General features: G+C 37.9%; 1 protein-coding gene across 1 annotated transcript; it reads right to left on the reverse strand.

The window, feature by feature from the left end:
• Positions 1–127: 127 nt before the first annotated feature.
• LOC125853734 (DNA polymerase zeta catalytic subunit) lies at positions 128–25,649 on the reverse strand. Its single transcript, XM_049533470.1, has 20 exons — positions 25,463–25,649; positions 25,302–25,384; positions 23,448–23,505; positions 22,983–23,032; positions 22,759–22,871; positions 21,650–21,692; positions 20,819–20,887; positions 15,581–15,733; positions 15,318–15,489; positions 15,141–15,232; positions 14,683–15,057; positions 10,935–14,452; positions 9,424–9,727; positions 7,921–8,535; positions 7,449–7,602; positions 5,271–5,907; positions 4,428–4,545; positions 2,673–3,025; positions 2,103–2,201; positions 128–1,607 (listed from the first exon to the last, which is right to left on the reverse strand). The coding sequence occupies exons 1-20, from the start codon at positions 25,572–25,574 to the stop codon at positions 434–436; spliced, it is 8,292 nt and encodes a 2,763-aa protein (XP_049389427.1). The 5' UTR covers positions 25,575–25,649; the 3' UTR covers positions 128–433.
• Positions 25,650–26,279: the final 630 nt, after the last annotated feature.

Genomic DNA, 26,279 nt, shown 5'->3' on the forward strand with positions numbered 1-26,279 from the left:
ACGAACAACAATAGTTAGCAAATTATTGTTTACAGAAACACGTCTATAGTTACAACACGTAGATCTTATCATCAGCTCAACTAAATGAAAAATTTCGAAGACGATTGAAGATACCGCATCTTTGCAGGTCAAGCTTAGGGTTGTCATCACTACTTCCCTTCCCAGTTGGCTTATTTGTATGAAGCTTTTGCTAGTCAACTTTGTATACAGGCTTGTATATATACCCCCCAGTCACTGAAACACTTCTCCTTGTAGCGCATCTCTCTTAGGTGTAAGAAGCTTCTAGCTCTCAAGCTGACGTGATGATGGCTATTCAGAAGTTGACATGCTGTTTCTGACTTCTGCAAACCCTTCCATTTCCTCATTCAGGAGACCCATAGTGCTATACCTGCAAGCCAACCAACTCTTGAAATGATAAACTGAATGTTGAGACTTATCGCACATTTATTCTTGGCCTCCTATGTCTTTCATCGTCCAAGTAACTATCTGATTGATCACCATAATTACTATTTCTTCCTCGTTGCTGTTTATAAGATTCTTCACGTCCACGGCTTCTATAATCATTATATCCGTTATCTTGGCTTCTCCTGCTGCTTCCACGTGAGTCTCTGGGACTTCTTTTCATGTTATCTCTAAAAGAGGTTCTTTTGTCTCTTATCCTATCACCACGACCTTCGGAAGAGTCCCATCTGCCATTTTGACCACCTCTTTGATTATTTTTGTGAAATGACCTACCTTTGTTGCTCTCCGAGTCAGAGAAGGGCTCATCTTCACTATAGGAGCTCCTTCTCCTTCCAAAGTCCTTTCTTGATCCCCATTTATCCCCTTTATTCTGCTGACTTCTGAAATCCCTATCATCGGAATCGGAGCTGAGGCCATAATCGTCATCTGAGTCAAAGTTCTTGGCTCCTTTGTTCCTAGATCTTGGTTTAGAATAAGAAACCTGACTAGATTTCATATTAGTTTTAATTGGAAACTCATCATCTGTGTCAAAATCCACTTCAGCATCCTCAGAACCACGAAAAGCCCCTTTCTGATGCCTCTGTCTAAAATGTGCATCACTTGCGGGGGAACTGTTCCTTCTACCAACAAGCAAAGTGTCTTCAACACTATCAACATCTTCAGATTCGGAGTTGACCTCAATATCCGAGAAATCTATTCTAGAACTTTTGTTTGCTCCATTACTGTCTATCTCATAGCTGTCAACATCATCTTCTTCATCATCAAAATCATCAAAGCCTACCCCTGGTTTCCCAGGTGCAGGGTATTCAGTTTCGTAACCTTTTGAATGCCTGCTGCTCTTGTGGAAACCATCTTCATTGCTCCTAGAAGTATCTCTTCGTTCTTGCCTATCCAGGGGAAAATCTTCATCCCGTTTCTGAGAATCTGCAGTCTCAAAGGCAGCAACGTCTGCACCATCTGACTCATCATCATCAAAATCAAAATTCCATGCATTAGAAACATCTTGGCGGCGAGATATTTTATCCATCTGTGTCCTAGATCCTTGTTGCCTCTCCTGCTGTTGAGTAACCATATAGTCATCAACTGGGCGCTTGCATTCACAATGAAAACACACCACATTTCTCCTATAATTCAAGAAATTACACCTGCCAATTCATAAAAGAAGTGTTTTTGTCAATGTCACAGAAAGGGTAAATCAATATATAAGAAACATATCAGAAAGTGAAAGCCTCAAGCAAAAAGCCTTTCAACAAATGTTTTTCTGAACATTTTACACAAATGGAAATTGCCAACTTAAACGAGAATGTAAATGAGTGTACAAGTTTAATAGGGCATACATGCAATTATAAATAGGATTTGCAGCTTGTTGCAGGCACAACAGAGAATAGTGATTGGACAATGAAGAGAAGACCGAAAAGTTTCTTCTTAATTGTCCTCCTCATCAAGACGAACTTGTTAAACTTGCCACTCCTACTAGATTCAAGCCTAAGCCTAGGCATCTATTATTGTGGTGCTTGAATAAATATAGCAAAAATAAACACCATTTCCTGACTAAGTTAACATATTGCTCTAAAATCAACAATATACTCATGTCAGCAGAAGAGAGAGAATTGATAACAAAAGGCAAGTAGAACACATACTGGGAACATTCCCACTCTCCTGGAAGCAGCTGTCTCTTCGGCCGGTTGGCATCACATTGTAAGCATATGGTATTCTTCGCGAAATTCATGAAGTCACACCTGGCAATGTAACTTGTTAGCGATGTTTCAACTCCAGATTTGACAAATTATGTTCAATTTATTTCGCCAACCCTCTAAGTTCATATCATAAAAACCAAATACAAGATCAACAGATATAAGGGTCAAGAGTGAACTAAGAAAAAAGATAAGACAATTTATCACCGCGCAATTCACCCTATTTAAGGTGAACCCCTGCATTGCTTGTGCTGGGCATACTAAACGGTCACAGCAGACCTTTCAGGACCATCCAACGGAAAAAAGTTGACGTCAAAGCACATCATGTCATACAATGCCTTACAGCTGTCAATTGGGACTGCTTTCTAAACAATGGCATTTGTACAGCATAGAAAAGGTCCAAATAAAGTTTAAAGATGGATCAGGAAATACAACTTCATTATATTGCAAACCCTTTATGGATTTCCAAAGAAGGATGACAGCAGCTTAGTGCAGAAGAAAAGATATGAAACCTACTTTGGACACAGCCAATCTCCCTTTTTCATCTCAATGTCGTCACGTCCTACTCGCTTCCTCGGAGGGGGAGGTGGCTGCTTCACCTTTGGAGGTGGTTTTTTAAAAACTGGAGGTGGAAGATTTGGATCTATTGGAACAGCACTCAACTTGACTACTTCATGAAGCAATTTACGAACAACAGTCTTTACAGATTTCTTCTTCATAAGACTCTCATTAACAACTGATCCATTGATTGTATCAAAACCATAAGTCAATAGGACACGCATGACATCCATTGTCCTTGCTTCATCCTCCTTATTGGTAAGTAAATATGCCCTTTCACAAGAACTCCTCAAATTGCAAGAACTGCAAACCTGATACAATCATGCAATTTATTTTTATCAAGTAGTGTTTTCATTGATAATAACAAGGTTATCTTGGCCGTATACAAGAGATATACCAAAATATAATTATGAAATAACTTGGATTGGTCATTGAATAATACAGATAGCAAAAGCCCAGCTCATAGTATACTCAGCAAATCATGAAGTCATCATAGTGAATATTCACCGTACAAAAGAACAATGTTCACCTCACTTTAGACATTTAAAAGCTTCCTTACACTGGTTCATGATGTTACAGTATGTCCATAAGACGGTTATCTTCAGATGCTTTAAATATACAATCTCAAGCACTCCAAGTCCAAGATAAACATTACGAGCAATTCAGCTTATCTGAAACCATCTTTATATGTGAATCGGGTGAAGAAGTTGATTTTTCTCTAGATCTTAAGCTAATACATTGTTGAATTGAGTAACTGCCTCATATAAAAGCATTAGCTGCTACAAAATGAACAATTTTATTTAGTTAATAAAGATCCTTTGGTGGGGCAGAAAATAACTTTTCACATTGGGAATAACCTCTTGTTTTAGTTTCATTTTGGTGCACCACCATGAGGTTCCTATTTTCCATATTGAGTACTATTTCTCAAGGAACCATTTTTCATGTAGGCTCTCTATATTGGTATATTGCTTGTACACAGAACATTCCCATATTAGTAAGTTCACACAGAAAAACTATAGAATTTTAACATTCTATACCAAAATCTTGTGCTGCTAAGTTTTTTTTTTTTTTTTCTTGAGAAGGTAACAACTTGTATTCTATTCCAAAGCAGAAAAACCAGAACCTGCCACAACAAATTACAGGTTCCTAATTACAATTGTGGAGAGTAGCAGGAAGATCTTCAATCCTATAGCAAAATTTACAAGGAACCTAAAACATCTGTAACTGATTCTAGATCTACCATGTACTCCTGTTTACACCAAAAAAGAAACAAAACTAAGCAGTTCATCTTAATCTTCTGGATGGAATTACTCTTGTTTTGGAAGCATCTGAGATTTCTTTCTTTCCACACAGACCACCAGATGCAAGCTGGAATGATTTTTCCATCTTTCTTTATGCCCAGTAATGCTAAGTTTAAAGTTTATCCCTTTCTGAAAGCAAAGTCACTAACAGGAGATCTTAATGCATTTTGAGAACAAGAAGATTAAAATAGACAATGCCTTCCAGAAAATGCACAAAATGACAAGAACTGTGAACTTTCTCCATCACATGGCAAATCTCGTCAAGACTTCACATTTATCAAGAAAATAAATTGAGCCAAACAAGAAGTACATACAAGAAATGGGAATGAGAAACCACATTTCGTAAAGAATCAATAACAGGAATTCTAATAAGTTATGCAATACATATTTACAACAAAGAATCCAAACTTACATCCCCTTCGTCCAGATGGACATGTTTCCTCAATAATTTGGAAGAAAAAACCACCTTCTTGTCTGTACTAGGGCATCCATAACCAACCAAAATTTGGAGATCCTGTCTCGACAATGACCTGAAATCAATTGATCACCCTATGCATCAAGCGATGTTATTTGTCACTAGAATGTCATGGCACACTTTAATTATCCTTTAACAAACAGCTCAATTCCTTCCAAGTTAAACAGTAGGGAGAGGCATACAAAAGGTCAGGTTAATCAAATAAAAATCTACGGCTTCCGACTCAATAATCAAAACAATCTAATTATCAGCAATGCTTTTGAAAGAACAGTGAAAACTCACTGTGGGGTCACTTGGTGGCTGCCTAAACCTCCAGTATGTAACAAATTTGTTCCCCATCTAATAATCCCCTCCACCATTTCCCCCTCCCCTTCCCGCTATGTATAATTAAAAATTAAAAAAGAAAAGGAACAGTGAAAACTGAACAAATTAATTAACTAGACTCTCAGGTTGTTACCTAATTTCATTTCTTATGGATCTAATTCATCTATCAAAACTTAGGAGTACTTCTCACAGTATAGTCATATAAGAAGAAAGCAAGAACTCCTCACTAGTGAGAGTCAATTAAGTAACTAACATAGCTACCTAAAGTAAACGTGAATTAAGGGGATAAAATGAACACCATCATTTCTAAGCTTGACAAGTATTGCCCAGCAAAATACTTGAGCAATGAGTACAATGCAGCTCAAATGAATTCATCCGATGGATAAAAGTTCAATCCCAGAAAGCAAAAAGGGAACAATAAACGGTTAAAATTGTGTTCTTCATAAAAAAACAGACCTTAATATATCGAAACGATCTTTGCCAAAATTGAGAACAGCAGTCTGAACAGTCTTCCAATCCCTGGTAAAATCAAAACCCTCATCTTCAGCGACACCAGTTAAACTAAATCCCAAATTCTCAATCATTTTATCCTCATCTTTTCTCTTATGATCAAAGTAATTCTGCTGAACCAAACGCTCCATTAACTCGATCCACTCGGGCCACGGATGCACCAATTCCACCTTCTTACTCATCAACCCACCACCACCTTCAAACCCATCATTCTTTCTTGATTCCAACTCCATTTCCGATGACCCCACATCAGAAAAACCCGAACTTGACTCAACCGGGTCTTGGTTTTGGGTTTGGGCTTGATTCCCCTTTTTGGATTCACGCCAGGCCCGAATTCGTTGAAGGGTTTGGTCCTTCTCGGACCTCTCTTTCTCAATAGCATCGATTTGGTCGAATACGAAGCTCATGCGAGCTGATAAAGAAGAAGGCTTATCTGAAGGTGAAAAAGAAGAGAAGGTTTTCGTTTGCGCAAGGGTGAAAAGATAGGGTTTTGTTCTACAGGAAGATAAGCGTCTGAGGAGAAGAAGAGAAAGAACCATGGTTGTGCAGATTGAGAGAATGGAGAAAGGAAGGAGGAGAATTGCTAAACCCTCACTGCCATTGGAGGGAGAAAACCTTAAACCCTTGCAAGTGAATAGAATATTGTTTTACTTTTGATTAACTTGTAATATTCAAATATCAGCTTCTGTGAAATATTTTAACACTCATATTTGTTTTCCCATTTTACAAAATCTTCATATACAAATACAAACTATGTTATGACTAAAATTATAAAGAGAATTTTAGAAGTTGCTTTTTATAAAGGCTTAATACATAGTTATTGTCTTAAATTTATTAAGATATTTATTTAAACTTTCGAACTAAGTCATGTTTTAATTAAATATCTTAACTCTTAATAAAGTGTTCAAAAATTTAAAAAATGTTTACATGTGTTTTTCATTTGTCTATTAGATGGTTAAGTTAACAATCTAAAATATGTCTTATCTCTTTTAATTATACGCATCAACCTCAACTAGAAGATGTCTAGAATTTTATGACTTAATGAGATAAATGTGTATAATTAAAGAAAATGACATATTTTATGTCGTTAACTTAACTACCTTGTAAATCAATGATAAACACACATAAAAAATAAAAAATAAAACTGAAAGTATCTAATCGAAACATGTTATTATATTACGAGTTAAAATATTCAATTGAAACATGATTTAATTTAAGTGTCTAGACAAAAATATTTCGGAGAGATTGAGAATTTTTTTTTTGTAGAGACTGCTTTCTTACAAAATAACTAAATATAGGGGTATTAGTCCTTTGTTTTCAAAATATAAAATTTATTTGTTGATAGTTGATAAAGAAAATATAAGTGTTCTTTTTTTTATTAAATATAATTCTGTTTGAGTTTCAAAAGGCCCCTTTAAATTTGAATGTGATGCTAAAGAAGTAGAGATAGTTTTTCTTTTCGTCTTTTTATTACTATATATCCCTGTATAAACTCAAATTTGATGCCAAATCGTTTTTTGGTTTATTAAATTTTAGAATTGACAATTCATTTCAACCACAAACTACAGTAAATTGCAACGGTTTGATGTATAATACGGAAACTTTTTACACCATTATTTATACTAGTATATATACAGTGGCAAAGACTTCATGCTTGAGTAAATATTATCCAATGATAATCATATGATACAGATTACAACAGAAAGGGTATTGGAATATCAATTGATAATCAATCATATGATACAGATTACAGCAGAAAGGGATTTTGGAATACCAATTCGCCATCACAGGAGAAGACTTCCATATGATTTATTTACACACAATCAACTTACCATCACACGAACAATTTTTTGTCTGTGTCAAAAAATAAAATATTTCTTTACGACATTTGGGTTACATTTTCCATTACTAAATATGGAAATCAGATAGTATAACAAGGCTTAATTTATTTTACAGGACTATTGGAAGATCTACTAGGGGAGCACATACATGTATATTTACAATAGACTCAGAGAATGTTGTACAACATATGTATAGACATTGTTCTTTAGATATCTAAATACCCTTTTAACACTCTACATCTTTGACACAGATGAGGCATCAATTAGAACCATTCCACTACACACCTGGGATAAAAACCTGCTTCTGTAGTAACAGTAGAGAGAGATTGCAGTTCTTTCTGGATTTTCCTCCTTTCGTAGAAAACAGAACATGCGAGAGATGTGCATTTCACCCCACTTTCTATGAGCCAATCTCCTCCTCCACAGTGCCGACATATCTAGAAGGAAGTAATAATCGTAAGCATGCATATCACAGATAACATGCTATTAGGTGTAAAACGATATTTTAGTATCTAGGATGCAGCAAAAGTGTGTGTGTAGCCAAGGGGGGGATTTCTCAGGACCAATTGTGTTCTGTCAAGTGGATCATTCTTGTGGCTCTAAAGAGAAGAAAGGAGAAGCTCAATTAGCAGGTAGGGGGAAGAAGGATCATCATCAACCCTGACTTTGCTTTTTGATTGAAATTAACATCTATCAATATCAATTTTATAAAGAGAATAAAAAAGAATAAAATTTGACGAGTTAAAAGTGCTCACAGCAGCAAGGTGTTGGATGTTTCTTTCCAATACTGAAGTTCTTCCTGTTAAAGCAGCAGCAACTACAGCTTCATTTCTGGAGCAGTTTTGACAGACGTAACTAGATGCTTGGATCAGTTCTCCACATATGATACAATGTTTTGACAGATAGTAATAATCAATCCTAGTTCTGTGCGCATTTGCAGTAAATCGGTGACCTTTACCAGCAACCTCCCGCCCTGGACGAGGCATAACTGAAAACCATTGATTCAAGTCAGCTCGAACGAGCCCAAATACTCGTTGCAGAGCTGGGATTATCTGTTTCTTGATGTAATATATGTCATTTAACCTGTAAGGCGAATCAATTGAAAGAACATCCAAGGGATCTACCACGACATCAGCCAGCCTGGCACCCGGTTCACCGTGAACCACAACATAAGGCACTCGCTCTGCATACCGAGGTTCTGCCCTAGGGTCAACTCTCATTGCTTTAGTGGCAACAATTGCTGCTGGTGGAAGTGAAGAAGCCTGTGCAGAATAGGTGCCTAATCGTACCTCTTTTGCAAACACAAAATCCTGAAGAGATACTCTGCCTGATATAATCTTTTTCCACTGACGCACCAGGTAAGATTTTACCTGTGCACAAATAAAAAGAACTTTGGTAACAGATACTACATAGTTTGGAATTCCCATGAACATACACATCAACCTGATGGCAGTGACAATAACTGTTTCAACCCAATCAGAAAATGAGTATCTAGTAAATTTACTGCTGTAAATTGAACTCGCTGGAGCTGCTGTACTGCTTCCTCTTATTGGTGATCTAGAGATTCCGAACTTAGGATTCACAAACAACAGTCACCAAACAGATAAGTAAGATCAACTGCATCTCAATCCAAACTAATTAGGTCAGCAATACGAATCATCCCCATCCCCATCCCCAATTGGAAAAGGTGCATGAAGGTTAGCGATGTTTCACCTGGAGGACTCCTATAAAATAGCTTCCAAAGGGATTTCCTTCAAGACTTGGCAATCAATGTAAGTTATACTTCATGCTCTAGAAGGCTAAAAGAATGTGATGCTACGGTTAGGATGACAGATTAATAGGAACTGAAGATAAATATTCAGCGACCACATCACATGCGTATACACATAATAAAAAGACTGCTTAAAGTCGAATAGCCACTGGTTCTAAACCAGATTAGATAGAAACCAATCATTAGTCTACTAGTAATTGTTGCCTAACATCAACTCAAGACTGGTTATTTTGCCTATCAATACTGTGTTAATGCAATTTACTAAGTCGGGAAATTTTCCATGCTTAGATAGGCTTCGTGCAAAGAAGTTGGTTTGTAAAATGCCTGAAAAGTGTGTACAATCATGCATAGACAAACATGTCGTGACATGTCAGAACTCGCTATTGAACCCGCATAGTCAAGCATGTTCTAAGTTTGTTGATTTTAAATATTCAAAGAATGTAATAACACTAAGGAAGCGACATAGGTCGGTACACATGAAAATTACCTTCTCAATATCCCTATATTCAAAAAATACTCTTAAAGAGTGCTCCATTATCTTGGACACAGCCCCACATGTATCTCTTCGTACTGTCTCAATACCTTTAGCATCAAACACTGGTTTGCTTTGGCCAACGTTCTCGTAACTATAACCAACATATCGTTTCTTAGTAAGGAGGAAGCAAGAATGGTAAACCTTTTCCATCTTTAACGTGACTGGATTTGGGTTCATTGCAGTTACTTCTGATGCAATTTCATGACCAATTCGAAAAGCTTCCTCAACAGACCGTCCTTCGAGGAGTACAAACATACTGCGAAAACAAAAGCACGGATTAACCTTGAAGCATGAGAACAACACAATAATGAGAGAAATGAACTCTAAATTATCAAAGGCATCACATCAAGTCTGATGAATGAATCCATGGTTTTTCCATTTCTAATGAGAAAGTATTTGGGTTCATTACAGGTGCAACTTTGTGGCATGGTTGGAAGCTTGTTTATCATGTGTCCTTTAAGGAGAAAAGACATGCTGCAAAGACAATAAAATAACTTAATACTAACAAAGCTCTAAATGATGAGAGAAATGAACTCTAAATTATCAAAGGCGACACATCAAGTCTGATGAATGAATCCATAGTTTTCCATTTCTAATGAGATAGTATTTGGGTTCATTACAGGTGAAGCTACGTGGCATAACTTAACACTAACAAAGCTCTAAATGCTTCAAACTGCAATAAAATAAACTACATTTTGATTTGACCAATGAATCAACAAAGCTGGTTTCTGAACTTCTAGTCAACATCTCTCTGTGATTCCATCTCCCAAAGCATTTACTGACAAAATAATTGTTTCTTAACTCAGAAATATCTCATATGATCCAGTCAAAAGATGCTACTGACTACTGAGAGCTTGATTTTGTTATAAACATGGACACTTGAAAAACTACTTTATAGCCAAAGATTAACCACCAATTTCCACTAGCATTCACAGACAAGATCAGAGGGTTGCTGAAATGAGAAATATCTCATATGATGCAATCAAAACATGCTACTGAGAACTTGATTATGTCCCACAGACATTTTCAAAATATTTGGCAGTCCTAGTGTAGTCACCAATGCCACAACCATTACTTATCCATCATAAAAATGTGAGATATTACAGATAACAATGCCCCAACTCAGTCAGACACACAACATGCAAAGTCGGAAGCCACAGAAGAGGGAGAGAAACAAGAGGAGCATGAAAATAAATAATTGGACTTCATACTAGACTGATTGGAAGAAGAAAGAATCAACAAGTGCATGTGCATGAATAAACTAATTTCATCATCATTAAATGTTTCAATAAAACTAATTATTTTCCATTACACTACACCTCCTAGCTATTTCATATGTAACTCAAAACCATGTGGCATTTCAAGATCAATGCAACTGTGCAAGCATTAAATATTGATTACTGCTTGTTGAGATTTTAAAACCTGGCAAGCATTTCAATTAGATAGTCAGCATAAACTAATACCTGTCCGTATCACCATAAATAACTTTAGCATTCCACCTGTGATTTGTGTTAACAAATGAAATAGCACTTTCCAATGTTCTACGGGCACACTGGACAATACTGTCAGCGAGCTCAGCACAAGGCATGCGCCCACTAAATCCAGCAGCTGTATACCCATAGGTCACATTTGCTATGAGCTTCAAAGCAAGTTGCCTAGCATTGAATATCCGGTGAAGAACTTGCTGTCCAGGAGCCAATTTCTTCATTGCTGTTTTAACCATAATCCTAGTATCTAAAATTTCTTCCAACAAGCGAGGTAATACCCCCTTCCGGATCCTGGGAGGCATATACATAACGCCATTTGGAGTGAGCAATATTTCGTCCTTTAAATTATGCATCACATTTTTATCACGTGAATATGAACTAACACCGAGGATATTAGCATTCGTAGAAGTAACTTTACCAAGGCAAGTACAGAAGCAGAGGTTATATGCAATTATCATTGATGGATAAAGTGACTGAAAATCCAAAACGACAACAGGGTCTGCATAAAATCCAGATTTTGGTTCCATGACAAGGGGTATACACTCCATGGCTGGTTGAGAAGCAACTTGTTGGTTTCCAGGAGAAATGGCAACATAATTCTGTGCATGAGCCAACCTCAGAAACATTGATTCAACACGGTACTGTGAACCCCGAGAAAGAACTGAAAAGAAGTCGATGCCAAAAATCCGTGCAAGCTCTGATGTTCGATTTACCACATCAAGTTGATTCATGATTTGAAGGTTCAGCTTTGTCCTCTCTAAAAAGTATTCTATACATCTGTATCTTGCACGTCCAGGACCACTTAAAAACCAATTTGTCAATACCTTGTTAGGAATATATGGAAATTTACGTCTCAGCACTGCTTCAGCCACGGCCTCAAGTGTGTACAAGTTCAGCTTCACTTCACCACGCATCAGTCGCCAAATGTTAAGGACAATTCTACCCCCTACATGGACGCCACTGGCGTGAGTTCGGCCCCATTCATCATCTATTATAGCAGCATCTTCATGAAACATTGGGTCAGCAGCAACAGCTTCAGAGAAAATATCACTTAGTTTTCCTCCTTCAGAGTCTCTAGAAGCTATATTTCCCTCAGATGGAGTGCGAGATATTTTGTTAAGCAAACCAATGCCAAGGTATGCAGCCCGTTCAGCAAGAAAACCAAGGGAACCACCTTGAATATCCCAGCCCATAAATATGTCTGGGTCAAAAGAATTAATCATCTTTATGAAATGAAAAAATACTTGCCTCTCTTCAATGAAAGTTAAAACTTTACATTCAGATACTCCATCAACGTTTCTTTGAACTGATTCACCATTGCAATGCAAAAGTACATGAGTATCAGATCTAAAATCATCATCTTCCTGAAAAACAAGAACAATAATTCTTACGGCATCAAACCGAGGATCAGGTCTCAGATCACCCCTGGATTCTGCTTGGACCTCTATGCTTAATATTGTTAACTGCTGTCCACAACCAATACTAGCTGGGTCTCGAAAGCCAGTTTGACTTAAGGGAGTTAGCCTTGATTTTCTATCAGGACCAGATATCTGGGAGAGATCTTGAGATCCACGCATTGATGGTTCACATTTCAAAATAATTTCTTCATCTTGTTTTATTCTTCCATCAGGGACAACAGGATTCATTGGTACACTATTGATTTCCTGATATTTTTTGTTAGCTTGAAGCTGATTTGGATTTGGTTCTGAAGCAGAACCCATCAAAGGCTGATCACAAAAGGTGGATTGAGAATCCTGTGATTCTGCTATATGATCAGAGCAAACCTTTGTTGATGGGTACACTGGTGGGCCTGAAACCACATCCATTTTAGAAGAATCTGCACAATCAAGTGACAGCCATCGACGAACGCTTTCACTTCGTGGTGGTGAATATACAGGAGTCAACATGTATAAATAAGATCCATCATTTTGATAGTGAACGGGTACACCCAATAAATTGTCTTGACAAGGAACATAGTTGCTTGTTCCACAATTCGCACTGGAAATCTTTTCTCCTACAAGGCAATTCCCCTCAAAGAAAGGGGGACATTCATCTAAACCTCTATCCTGAGCACATGTCCTTATTTTATTTTTCTTGTTGACATGGTAACTAGGAGTACCACCTGCAGACTGAGCATTGTGTCTAGGTTCATCTGTGAACTCCACCTTAGGAGGTTTCTTGATGAAGGTCATGCCTTTAAGTTCCAGAACATCACCAGATACACCGATTACTGTAGATATTGAACAACTAGGACCAGCAGGAGATTGACTTAAACCTACAGCATTCTTTTGCAGCAACTTCCCACAACTAGCAAATTTTTCTTCAGTTTCAGATGTGAACTGAGAATATGGAGCAACTATAGAAGTACAAAGATCAGGATTTGAAACTTTTGTACATATCACACAGCTGTCAACATTTTCGCAACTACAGCATCCACAGCTTCCCATATAAACGGCAGATTTTTTATTCTCAACATCAGGAAGCTGGAATAGATCTTTAGTCCCTTGTGATGTTGATGCATGTTCCTGCATAGAGCTAGATAGAAGTGGCAACTTATGATAAGAAGGACTCTTTGATTTGTCAGCTTTGATGTCACCAGGCTCAACCTGCAACTGAAGTGCAAGACATGAGTTCCTTTCATGACATTCTCTCGGCTGATCTGTGATCGCTGATCGAGATATCAAGAAATCATGAGGCATTTTCTGTTTCTCATCATGAATGGATTCTGAATTAAGAGAAGAATCTTCTTTTCCTTTTGCACCAAGTTGTACCTTTTTTACCTGATTTCCATATTCAGAAGGCTCAGCCTGATAAGATCTTTTGACCCTCATCAAATCACGTGTAGAGCATTCAACTATCATACTAGATTCCACTTCACAATTAGCAGATTCTTTCGAACTTCTCGTTAAAAAATTAGGGTATTTGTTAAAATTCATGTGAGAAGAAGTTCCTCTGCCATCTCTTTCGTCACAAATGTGACTGCTAGGTGTGTGATGTGAATCATTCAGATTCTGACTTAAAGCAATTGGTAAAGAGCACCATCCTGTTTTTTCCTTTTTGTGTTTATTGCTAGTAGCTAAAGTAGCCTTATTCCAAGAATCTGCTTGGGAAGATGTCCCGGTTTTTTTTTGTGTTTCAGATGACTCATTAACAAAAGAAATGGGGCTTGGATCATCATTGGAGCCATCCAGCTGAGGAATCATCATACTCGATGAACTTCTGCATGAATGATCGTTGCTAATGGACTGAGAAGTCTTTCTGTCTAATTCTTCAAAATAACAATCGTGAACAGAATCAAGAATGTCCTCACACTCTTGCTGAGATTCATTCTCGTAGGCTACATTTGCCTTCTCCAACACCGTATCAATAGTTGTTGCTGGCATTAAAGGGCTCAAAATGGTTTCCCGAGCAAGGTCATCATCAGAGTTTATGTCTTCTGCAGCTTGAGAAGATGCAAGCCAGTTTAGAAGTCTTAAGGTGTCCTGATCTGAGGCCTACATTGCAAACAATATGAATCGGAAATGGATTCTGGAAAATTAAGGATTGACTACTTGGAAGATTAAAGAAATGTAAAGCAAACAAGAGAAAGCAACAAATACTCAGGATGTCCAACCAGAGATCACATCCAACCAAAGCATGAGCCCTAGTAAACAAAGTAACAGCACCTGAAACAACAGCAATGTTGCACAGAGTGACCGAGTCAACAACCAGGGGCCTAATTTACCTTCACATCTTGTGAGGCTACCATGGAAACAGTTGCTTCCAATTGATCAGCTAACAATTGTTTGGGACATGCATCAGTTCCCACCCTTTTATCCAAAACATGATCTTGAAATAATCCTTCTTCTGGGCATCTGGAAGGTTCTCGTATACTATTTAAAGAGCCACAATGTCCAATATTGGCAATGTTCCCATCATTCATTGATAAGTTGATTGACTGCAGCATATCAGAAGAAACCTTCACATCATTGCTTAATTCCATTAGGATCTCTTCATATCCAATCCAATGTGAAAGTGTTCTCAAGACATCATCTCGAAGTGGTTTACCAGGATCAGGAGGCAAGCCCACTTCATGCACCCCATTCCTTGCAAACTCCTCCTGATACAAGAAAGTACATATAAAATAAACCAAAGTGATTAGAAAAAATGAATGGGCTGAAATAAACTTGGTTATTAACAAACCTCCCAAATCGGTATTAGTGACTGAACCATTTTCTCTTGGGAACAGGTTTGTGAAAGCGACATATAGGATATCAACTGCTGATTCATAATTGCTGCATAAGCATACACCGAATTAAGAAACTTAATCGAAGTGTAAGCACATACAAGTTGTCTGTCAAGTCATAAAAACCAACCAACCATCAACACTAGCATCTCCTTCAAGTTCAGAGATACTTTGTCGCTTAATGTTAGGGATATCTGGGTCTGTTGAAGGATCAGCCTGACTAGAGAATTTCCACATCCAATTGTCCGGAATTGTAGAAGATATCCAAATTCGCTTATTGAAACAAGACTCGCCATCTAAATCAACCTAAGAGATGTAACCAATATTATATGCCATAATTGTAGCACGTATTAAACTAACAGCAAACATATTTTCTATAGTGTGAAAGCCCTTTTACCTGAAACTCTGCAGTTGTGGAAGTGGACATATCAGAAGGCCTTCTTCTGTCAACGCAGTTGGCCTTCCTTGGGGAGAAAGTATCTGGAATTGGATTGCGGAACTTCATCTTAGATACATGTAGATGGCCCATCCCATACAAATTATAGTCAACCTGAACGTTTTATGCAGGAAGGGTAAAAGAATATTTTATAAGTAAGCCAGAGAGAATTAAGCAAGGATCTCAAATATTATTAGAAACTAAGGCAGCATTTATAATGCACTTGTGAAGATGGTATATGATATTCACCTAAGAAGAAATTTAGAAACTAAGATATCATATCTTCACCTTAAGCGCATGTCCAACATCACCAGTTACTAACTATGAGAGTCTACCCGGAAAAAAAATCAAAAAAGTACACTGTCATGATATGCGAGACAAGTAAACAGCAGCATATATTTTATCAAAATTTTTAAGTTAACCACGAAATCTAACAGAAATAAAGCAAAAGAGAGGACAACAAAATTATTCTATTCAACAACAACAACAACAACAACATACCCAGTGAAATCCCACTAAGTGGGGTCTGGGGAGGGTAGAGTGTACGCAGACCTTACCACTACCTCGTGGAGGTAGAGAGGCTGTTTCCGGAGGACCCTCAGCTCAAGTACAACAACCCAAGAGAAATAAGAGGAAACATTATATATGACATAGTATCCAATAAGAGAAAAGTGCATAGTCAACAACGGAGACAATAACATCAAGAAAATAAAGTGAGAGGTGAAACTCAGTAAACGACACAAGACTATATGATCACAGACAAGAACTACAAGATCAAGGCTAGGACTACTACAAACGTTACCAACCAAAACCCTCGCACGGGAAGACAACACGCTAGCCCTACTAACCTTCAACCTTAATACGCGACCTCCACTCCTTCCTATCTAGAGTCATGTCCTCGGTAATGCGAAGCTGAGCTAAGTCCTGTCTAATCACCTCTCCCCAATACTTCTTTGGCCTACCTCTACCCCTCCGCGTACCCTCTACAACCAGCCCCTCGCACCTCCTCACTGGGGCGTCTGTGCACCGTCTCTTCACATGCCCAAACCATCTCAGTCTCACTTCCCTCAGCTTGTCCACCACAGAGGCCACTCCCACCTTCTCTCGGATAACCTCATTCCTAATCTTATCGCTCCTAGTGTGCCCACACATCCATCTCAACATCCTCATCTCCGCAACATGCAGTTTTTGAACATGTGAGTTCCTGACTGGCCAACACTCCGCTCCATACAACAAGGCCGGTCTAACTACCACTCTGTAGAACTTACCTTTAAGTTTCGGTGGAACTTTCTTATCACACAAGACTCCAGAGGCAAGCCTCCATTTCAACCAAGCCGCCCCAATGCGATGTGTGACATCACCGTCTATGTCACCACTTCTTTGGATTACAGCCCCAAGATACTTAAAACTTTCTTTCTTGGGAATAATCTGTGTGTCCAGTCTCACTTCCCCATCTGCCTCATCCACCGCATCACTGAATTTGCATCCCAAATATTCAGTTTTGGTCCTACTCAACCTGAACCCTTTGGACTCCAGCGTTTGTCTCCACACCTCCAGCCTCGCATTAACTCTGTCACGCGTCTCATCAATCAGTACTATGTCATCCGCAAATAACATACACCATGGTACCTTCTCCTGAATAGACCGCGTCAACTCATCCATCACCACATCAAATAGAAAAGGGCTAAGGACTGATCCCTGATGCAACCCCATCTCAACTGGAAAGTGTTCCGAGTCTCCTCCAACCGTCCTAACCCGAGTCTTGGCTCCACCATACATGTCCTTTATCGCCCTAATATAAATCATCGGGACACCTTTAGCCTCCAAGCACCTCCAGAGGACCTTCCTCGGTACTTTGTCATAGGCCTTTTCGAGGTCAATGAATACCATGTGTAGGTCTCTCTTCCTTTCTCTATATTTTTCTACCAGTCTTCGCATAAGATGAATGGCTTCGGTAGTCGATCGTCCCGGCATGAATCCAAACTGATTTTCAGAGATGGACACCCCTCTTCTCACCCTCATCTCCACCACTCTTTCCCAAATCTTCATAGAATGGCTTAGCAGTTTGATACCCCTGTAGTTGTTACAGTTTTGGATATCACCCTTGTTTTTATACAACGGAACCATTGTACTCCACCTCCATTCATCAGGCATCTTTGCTGTCTTAAAAATAACATTAAACAGCCTAGTTAACCACTCTATACCTGCCTTGTCCGTGCTCTTCCAAAATTCCACCGGAATCTCATCGGGTCCGGTCGCTCTACCCCTGCTCATCCTACTAATTGCACTCATAACCTCCTCGATCCTAAAACACCTACAGTACCCAAAGTTCCGAAGTCTCTCAGAGTGCGCCAACTCACCTAACACAATGTCCCTGTCCCCTTCTTCATTTAAAAGTTTATGAAAGTATCTTTGCCATCTTTGCTTGATGGAGGTCTCTTCCACCAATACTTTGCCTTCCTCATCCTTGATACACTTCACTTGGTCCAAGTCACGAGCCTTCCTCTCTCTTGCTTTTGCAAGCCTATACAATTTCTTATCCCCACCTTTGTCCCCCAGCTCGACATACAAGCGTTCGAAAGCTGCCGTCTTAGCCTTCGTAACTGCTAACTTAGCTTCTGTCTTTGTCGTCTTATAAACCTTCTTAAGCGTCCGTTTCTCTTCCTCGTCTACGCACTCCACCAACTTTGTGTAAGCCGCCTTCTTTGCTTCCACTTTGCCTTGGACTTCCCCATTCCACCACCAATCTCCTTTATGGCCTCCAAAATTACCCCTTGAAACCCCCAACACCTTAGAAGCAACTTCCCTAATGCAACTAGCTGCTTTATTCCACATGGTGTCCGCATCCTCACTACCACTCCAAGCCCCCATCCCAGTCAACTTCTCGCCCATCTCCCGAGAAAGGGCAGGGGTCAAGCCACCCCATTTAATCCTCGGTCGATCGAAAACCCTCTTCTTCCTCCTATCCCTCTTAATTTCCAGGTCCATCACCAAAAGCTTGTGTTGGGTAGTAAGATTTTCACTTGGGATAACCTTGCAATCCTTACAGCGACCTCTATCACCCTTCCTAAGGAGTAAGTAATCTATTTGAGTCTTAGCTATCGAGCTACGAAAGGTAACCAAGTGGTTCTCCTTTTTCGGGAAGCATGAGTTAGCAATCACCAACTCAAAGGCTTTAGCGAAATCCAGAAGCGAAGTTCCACCTCCATTTCTCTCCCCAAAACCAAAGCCTCCATGGACATCATCAAAGCCACTAGAAGTTGCCCCGATATGGCCATTAAAATCTCCACCAATGACAATTCTCTCATAGTTTGGTATACCTCTAACTACCTCATCCAAATCCTCATAGAAGAGCTTTTTGGCCTCTTCGTCCAAGCCCACTTGAGGTGCATAAGCACTAATAACACTCAAAGTACATCCTCCAATGACTAGCTTAATCATCATCAACCTATCGTTGATCCTCCTAACCTCCACCACTTGCTCCCTCAAATCCTCGTCTACTAAAATACCCACTCCATTTTTATCCCTTGAGCCTCCTGAGTACCACAACTTAAACCCGTCGACAACCCGAGCCTTGGAACCTACCCATCTAGTCTCTTGGACACAAGCTATATTTATCTTTCTCTTCTTGAGAATTTTCACTAGCTCTATGGACTTCCCCGTCAACGAGCCTATGTTCCATGATCCTACCCTCAAATTATGGGAACCCGTAACCCTCTTACCACTATTTTCCCTCGTCCTCGGCCTCAACCGAAGACATGACTCACTACCACCATCAGATACCAAATCCACTAGAAAGAAACTGAAACTAATGTAAAATCTACACAGGAATATACTTAATAATACTGCAACAAGTGTATAATCTAAATGACAAGATAGCAACAACTAGATAACGGTTGAAGCACTGATCCAGACTGTAATAGAAAACAAGGAAGCACTGATCCAAAATATAGAAGATGGAGCCCTAATCTGAACTACAAAGCCAATCAGAAATAAAAACAGATAAACAAAAGGTTTCAAAACAGAAGACAGCACAAAAACTGCAAGAGAGGGCTCAGAATATAGATTCAGATCAAGAAAGAAAGAGAGACAGGATAGATAGAACCTGGTCGGTGAATTTTCCGGCCAGATCTGGTTGGTCTCCGGCGACAAACAGTAGCACTGCTGGTGCACTGTTGTTTGGCCAGTAGCTCACCGGAGTCAGAGCTGGCTCTCGCTGGTTGCTGTCGACCGGATCTGTTGCTGACGTGGGTTGTCGCCGGCTGCTGCTGCTGTCCGGTGATTGCTGGTGGTCCTCGTCGGCTGCTGGGGACGGAGAAGAAGAGAGAGAGAGAGAAGGAGAAGAAGAAGAAGAACGAAAAAGAGGGAAAGAGAAAGAGGGGAGCGGAGCAATCCCGTCGGAGCTGCCGCCTGGTCGGAGCAGCGCTGGTGTCTGTCAGTTTCGCCGGCGTCGCCGGAGAGAAAGCCGTTGGGGTATGGAGAGAAAGCCGTTGGAGAGAGAGATAGATTATTTAAATCATCACTAAATATTAACAAAATTATTCTATTCAAGTTTTGTTAATAAGAAATCATAAACCATACAAAAACAACCAAACATACTAATCACTTCTCAATAAGGTTCAATCAGAAGACATATCAAGGGATCAACTACACAGAATTGTCCATATAGAAGCCGGCAAACCAGTTCTCAGAGAATTAACAAACACAGAATTGCTTTCTTAGCTTTGAGTAACTTAATTTATTTGAAGTTAACAATAGTTTATATTTCTCTTTCTTAGTTTTGAGTAATCACTCTATATTTCTGAACTTAAGAATCAGTGGTTGAGAATAGATACAAAAATAACAGGTGAAACATGCCCCTTCGATTTGAGATCTGAAACATGGATGTCTCCACTTACCAGGACAAAAGAATTACTATAAGGGAATAAAGCTTATAATATTCGCAAAGGAGGGCCAAATAAAAAGGCAATTCCTTAAATGCAGAGGTAATCATCACTAGATGTACTTGCTGCTAAAATTGGTATGCATAAATGTATTCCCAAATAAAATTTTCTATAACATATCTATTTGCCTTTTAAGTACTTCTAAACTTCTATATATGCTTGAGATACAACATCCCCGTCCCTGGAGAACTTTTAACCCCTTATCACTTTAGTATGACATACAAGAGTTCACTATCCATGAATTAAAAAGTGGTACCAGAAATTGAAGAAGGAAAGGTATATGAGATTCGTGGGGCTGTAATGACTTATCCAGTACTGCGCCTCCCTGTATAGAAGGAACAGAAAATTGTAATGATAACAGGAAAAAATAAAATGACTGTCCATCCTTCAATTCCTAAGATATCAAAGGCAGTGAAAGAAACTTCAGTGTCAAGGAGACAGGTGCTTCTTCGCCAGTTGCAACATTAAGATAGCAGATATATCACATTCTAATTTACCAAGGAATGGCTTATGTGTAGTCCAAGCACCACAGTGTGCAAAAAAAAAAGAAGAAGAAGAAGAAGTAGAAGAGGCAAACTCTAGTTAACAGTGAATAACCCATGCAATAGCTAAAAATTGTTTGATAATTTGATTTAAAGATGTTAAATTTCAAAAAAAAAATTGATTTAAAGATGTATCGTGGAGGCTATTCATTCACCAAGTTCAGTTACAATGCAGTTCAACAAACTCATTGAAATTTTATAGCACATAAGAGAAAAGAAACAGAGATATAGGCAAAACAATTCCAAAACACTTATGTTTGCTTAATCTAGAAGATTACAGGCGTTGCATTGTACAACCCTCCCCCCCCCCTCCCCCGAAAAAAACAAATTGCATAGACCTAATTAGCATCTTAAATACTTTCATGGAGTTGCATTATAACAACTAACATGCACCTTATCATGAAAATATATCTTGCCTAGATTTCTAAGTAGTACAATCACAATTCACAACAGCATGATGTTAGGAAATTTTTTAAAGCAAACAACTGCTTCCTCTGTTATGTTTGACCGAAATACCTAGCGTAATAAGAATTTGTTACACGTACCAGAAGAAGATTGGCAGCGCGTGAAACGTCTTGTGGATGATAGCTTATATTTCTGTCAAGGAACTCCTAGGCAAAACTCAAAATAATAAGAGATATGAGCACAACACCAAATAGTTTCTCAAGTAAATATAATACATCTTATTTGATTTACCCTGCTTTTTCCATAGGTGCATCTTAGATAGGGGTGGCAATTGGGCGAGTTGGGTCAAATTTGGGTGGGTCATAATGGGTTAAGACAACAATTGGGTCAAGACCCAACACAACCCAAAATTGCTTGGGTCAAAACGGGTTAGGCAATGGGTTATATAACAGATCAAGACCAGACCCAACCTAACCCAATTTTTTTTTTTTTTGAAATTGGTAACTTTGTCTATTCCCAAATTTTACTAAGCTTAATTGTTTTATTTGTTCTTTTAAACTATTTTAGTGCCTAATAAGATTGTTTTTTTCTTTATTATGACTATATATAACATATCAAATAAAAAGAAAAAGTTTTTTAAAAATATTTTGGCAAGATCTCTCATGAGCCAATTCGGATAACATATCAACCAATTTTTAATGGGTTGAGGTAATGAATAAGTGGGTCAACAACCCGCCAAAACTTAAACGGGTTGGGTGGGTTTTTGCCACCCCTAATCTCAGATTATGACCTCTTTCCTACAACGGAAGTTTTTTCTGCCTCCAATATTTCAAACTAATATGAAGTAATACTACTTTATATTACTTCAGATTTGGAGTTCCATATCCTCAACCAACTCATAAATATTTCACACTCAAACTCTCCTTTACCAGACTCGATACAATAATTACTCCAGCATGATACACTTAAAACTTAGCGAAGACCAACCCAGCACATTAAAATGGGATGGAGAGAGTATAAGAAAACTACAAATAATTCTATCCTCAATATCCTAAAAGAATAAGAAGCTTCATTCCAAAGAGGGCAGAATGACTATTCAGCCAGGCAGTTATTAACAAACCTCAAGGTTTGAGAAATAAAGAGGCAGGGACCACCTGACCGTGTCTATTTTTGAATTTAATATGCCTCTTTACTACCTACTTACATTAATTCGCAGCAAAAAGCATCAACATTAGGTAATGTAGGATACAGATAGATCTTCAAAAACAGTTCCTCTGAAGAATGATAACCATAAAACTTCCTTGCTCGTACAAGGCTGCAGCCATGGACATGTTGACGTTTGGAACCAGCATTGCCTTTAAGCTGAAAGAAATTTTAAGACAAGTCCATGCATAATTTCAATCAGCAATTTGCAGAAAAGTGTCACCTGTAAAATCAGATGCGTAAAGGATACTCCACTCAGATCAGACTTACCTTGAGCACCTTCTCAAGAGCAAGAGCTAGAGCATTCGTGCATTCGCTCCCTGAAAGATTTGAATCCAGATAATTATATAGAGGAAACAGAGTGAAACATCAACTTTAGTAGAAAACAAATTATCTAATAAGCTTCTAAAATTTATTATGCCCTCCCAGTTTTGAGTTAACTTGTTCTTATTATGTTCTGCAGACAACATGAACTACTAATGCACATCACGGTTTCGTATAATAAAAACCTTAGGTAAAATCAATCAAAGTACATAACTCAAGGCATTCAAAAAGCTTGTACGTATTTTTCCAATTGAAATAGATCCTTCGGATTAACTATAATTAAAGGTGTCAATAAAAAGTTTCTCCACTTATAAGTAATTAGTTTTGGATCAAAACACACACCACTTCAACTTCCTCTTACTCTACACACCATGGCCCCCCACAAAGAGAGAAATTAAAAGGTGCATTTACCTTTTTCATCTGATTGGAGGAAGAGCTCCGAGCATGGAACATAGAAATAAGGCAGGGCCTGCAACATGATGCATGTTAGGTCAGCCAGGGAGTCACGAGCAAACATTCTGTATAATCATGTCAACTTGTTCAATTACGATGTCCGCCATTTTTTGTGATAAGGGTGGCAAGAGTGTTTCATGCCAAGGTTGAACAGGAAAAAAGAGAGAAAATTTTAATAGACTAGGATTTTTATCCTTTAAGCATGCAATTTTTTTAAAAAAGAAGTGCCAACAGCAGATAACAATTCAGCCTCCTTATTATATGATCTTTCTTGCAATCCTACTCAAAGAATTAAAGCATCTTGTTGGAAAGATAAATCTCCTCTTTTATATTATTAAACATATCTTGATCAACATTAAAACATTTGAGAAGAGTTGCTAAAGTATCATTCATGTTACTATGTAGCACTAGATTCCATGAAATATCATATGTTTACACAACTCCTATACTTTTAGCAACTCCAAATACACCATTGACTCTCAAGTCTCAATTGGTAAGGCGAGGAGACAATTTTTCAGATAGTATATATCCACTTTATACTATGTCAAAACACCAAATAATTAAAAAAACCAAACACCCGACTAGCTCATATTATACTGTCAACCCATTTGGGCGACTTTTGGAAAAAAATTCTAGGAGAAAAGTGTTCTTGAATAGTTGGTACTTTTTTTAAAGATTCATGAGTGTTTTTTCGTGTAAGAGGTGTTTCAATGAAAAAAACTTCAAACTCTTCTTTATTGAAAAACTTATTTGGAAAAACTACTGACATTAGAAACTAAACAGACATATTTCCAAAAGAATTCATAAACAAACGCACCAAACCGTCTTCTCTTCACAATCTGGGAAAAAATAATAATAGCAAAAGGGGCCAGCAACAGTACAGATAGACATGTAAAGCAATCCCAGGTCTCACTATTCATATGTTCACCATATTCAAAATGTTAAAATACAATTATAAAACCAGTATTCTGTGGTGTGTACAGTAAAAAATTACAGTCTAAGGAGAAAAACTGTTCTTTGTGCAAGTGGAAAAGGTTCAAAAAAATAAAATGATATAACTTCATTTTTCAGGGAATGCCTTAGTTTGAATTTAAGTAGGGTTTAAGAGAAATTGAATATGTGAGATAAAATATTAACTTTTTAAAATTTGGAAAAACAAAATAGAACTTTTTCATACAAATAGCATGCATTACGGAATCCCATCATGTATTATATTGGTTAAACAATCTATAACTAGGGTAAACAAGTACAGGTTCAATGTGAATCCTTGGTGCAGAATTATATTTCTGAGGAACTTCCTTTTATCTCCTCTCACTGTTCTTGCCATTGGGATCACTCTTTTGAACATATCCATTGTGGAATTTATTTACTTTTTTTGGTTGATAAAAGCATCATTCATGGAACTTATATACCTGGTACGAAATTATTTCTTATTAATCACCCACCAACCCATTTTTCTTGGGCACCGTATCATATGCTTTCTCCTATCAGAAGTTTTTTGTGTAGATACCCTTCTTTCTTGGGCACCATATCATATGCTTTCTCCCTATCAGAAGTTATTTTATTTAGATATCCTTCTTTCTTGGGAACCATATCATATGATTTCTCCCTATACAGAAAATTGATCTATTGGTTACCCTTTACCCTATTTTCCAATATTTCATTGTGCAACAAGTTTACTAACTACAGTTGGCACAATCTTGCACATCTAAATTATAATTATAGATCAAACCCTCAATAAAGTCTCTCCACTCGTTAGATGTTTAGAACAAGAAATACCAAGAAAGTCAAGAATATAAAATTCGGGCTTACTCCATGAAGGTGCAAGCAGGTCTTTTGGCCACCAGGAGTGGCACCGTACACTCTTATCACAGGGACTTCATTAACTCTCCCACCTGTTCATAAAAATAAAGATTAACAATCGCAAACAAGTGCTCCCGATTCAAGCGCGCGGAGTAGTGAAATTCAAGAACCTTGGAAACTGCTGTAACAAATGTCGAAACCAGGAAGGGGAGCGGTCATGTAATAGTCTATTGAAACAATTCGAACACTGAAGAATTTCGAATCGGTCTGAGAATCCGCCATTTTCTTCTTCAATTTGGTGTTTCTGATTCATCTGCTTTTGGAATTGGTACCAGTTCTTTTGGCGCCGCTTTTACGCTTTTATATTAGAGGCGTTGAAACTTTTCTTTTTTTTTTTGGTTCAACTTGGAAACTTACCTTACAAGATTTGGGTCGGGTAGATCCGGGCCCAACTCTATCCCTTTAATGTGTATAATAATATAATATTATATATATATATATATATATATATATATATATATATAATAGAGAAATAATAATTTGAAAATAATAGTATAAATTATAGGAACCACATATTATAAGTACTAAATAGCATTCTATTCCTTCTAGTTTTCTATTTACCAAAAATTCCTTAAAAATGATGTTTGCGGGATACATAACGTTGTGCACGGAATACATTAGGTTTGATACATTCCACATATTTTTGGGATTTTATCTTGTATGTTTCAGAAAAAAAACACCTTTATTATTTCCGTAAAAATAAATACAAAAATAATTACAAGAAAATTAAAATAATTAAAAAAAAGGGTAACTATAAATAAAATCATATATATATATATATATATATATATATAAAAAAAAAAAAACCTTAGGCCCACCTACGTGGCGCCACCACAAACCAGGATTCCTTTTTAATTTATTTATTTCCAAAACTAGCCTTCCCCTTTCATGAAAAGTTGTGACTTTTATGAAATGTTGCGACTTTTA

Source organism: Solanum stenotomum, chromosome 1 (assembly GCF_019186545.1).
Source record: "Solanum stenotomum isolate F172 chromosome 1, ASM1918654v1, whole genome shotgun sequence".
Classification (NCBI taxonomy): Eukaryota; Viridiplantae; Streptophyta; class Magnoliopsida; order Solanales; family Solanaceae; genus Solanum; species Solanum stenotomum.

Coding starts and splice junctions, on each gene's coding strand:
- LOC125853734 (XM_049533470.1), bottom strand. CDS start 25,574: ATGGCGGATTCTCAGACCGATTCGAAATTCTTCAGTGTTCGAATTGTT. Junction 21,693..22,758: donor CTGTTTTTGAAGATCTATCT/GTATCCTACATT, acceptor CAGAAATATAAG/CTATCATCCACAAGACGTTT. Junction 15,734..20,818: donor CTTTCCTTCTTCAATTTCTG/GTACCACTTTTT, acceptor TAAAACGTTCAG/GTTGACTATAATTTGTATGG.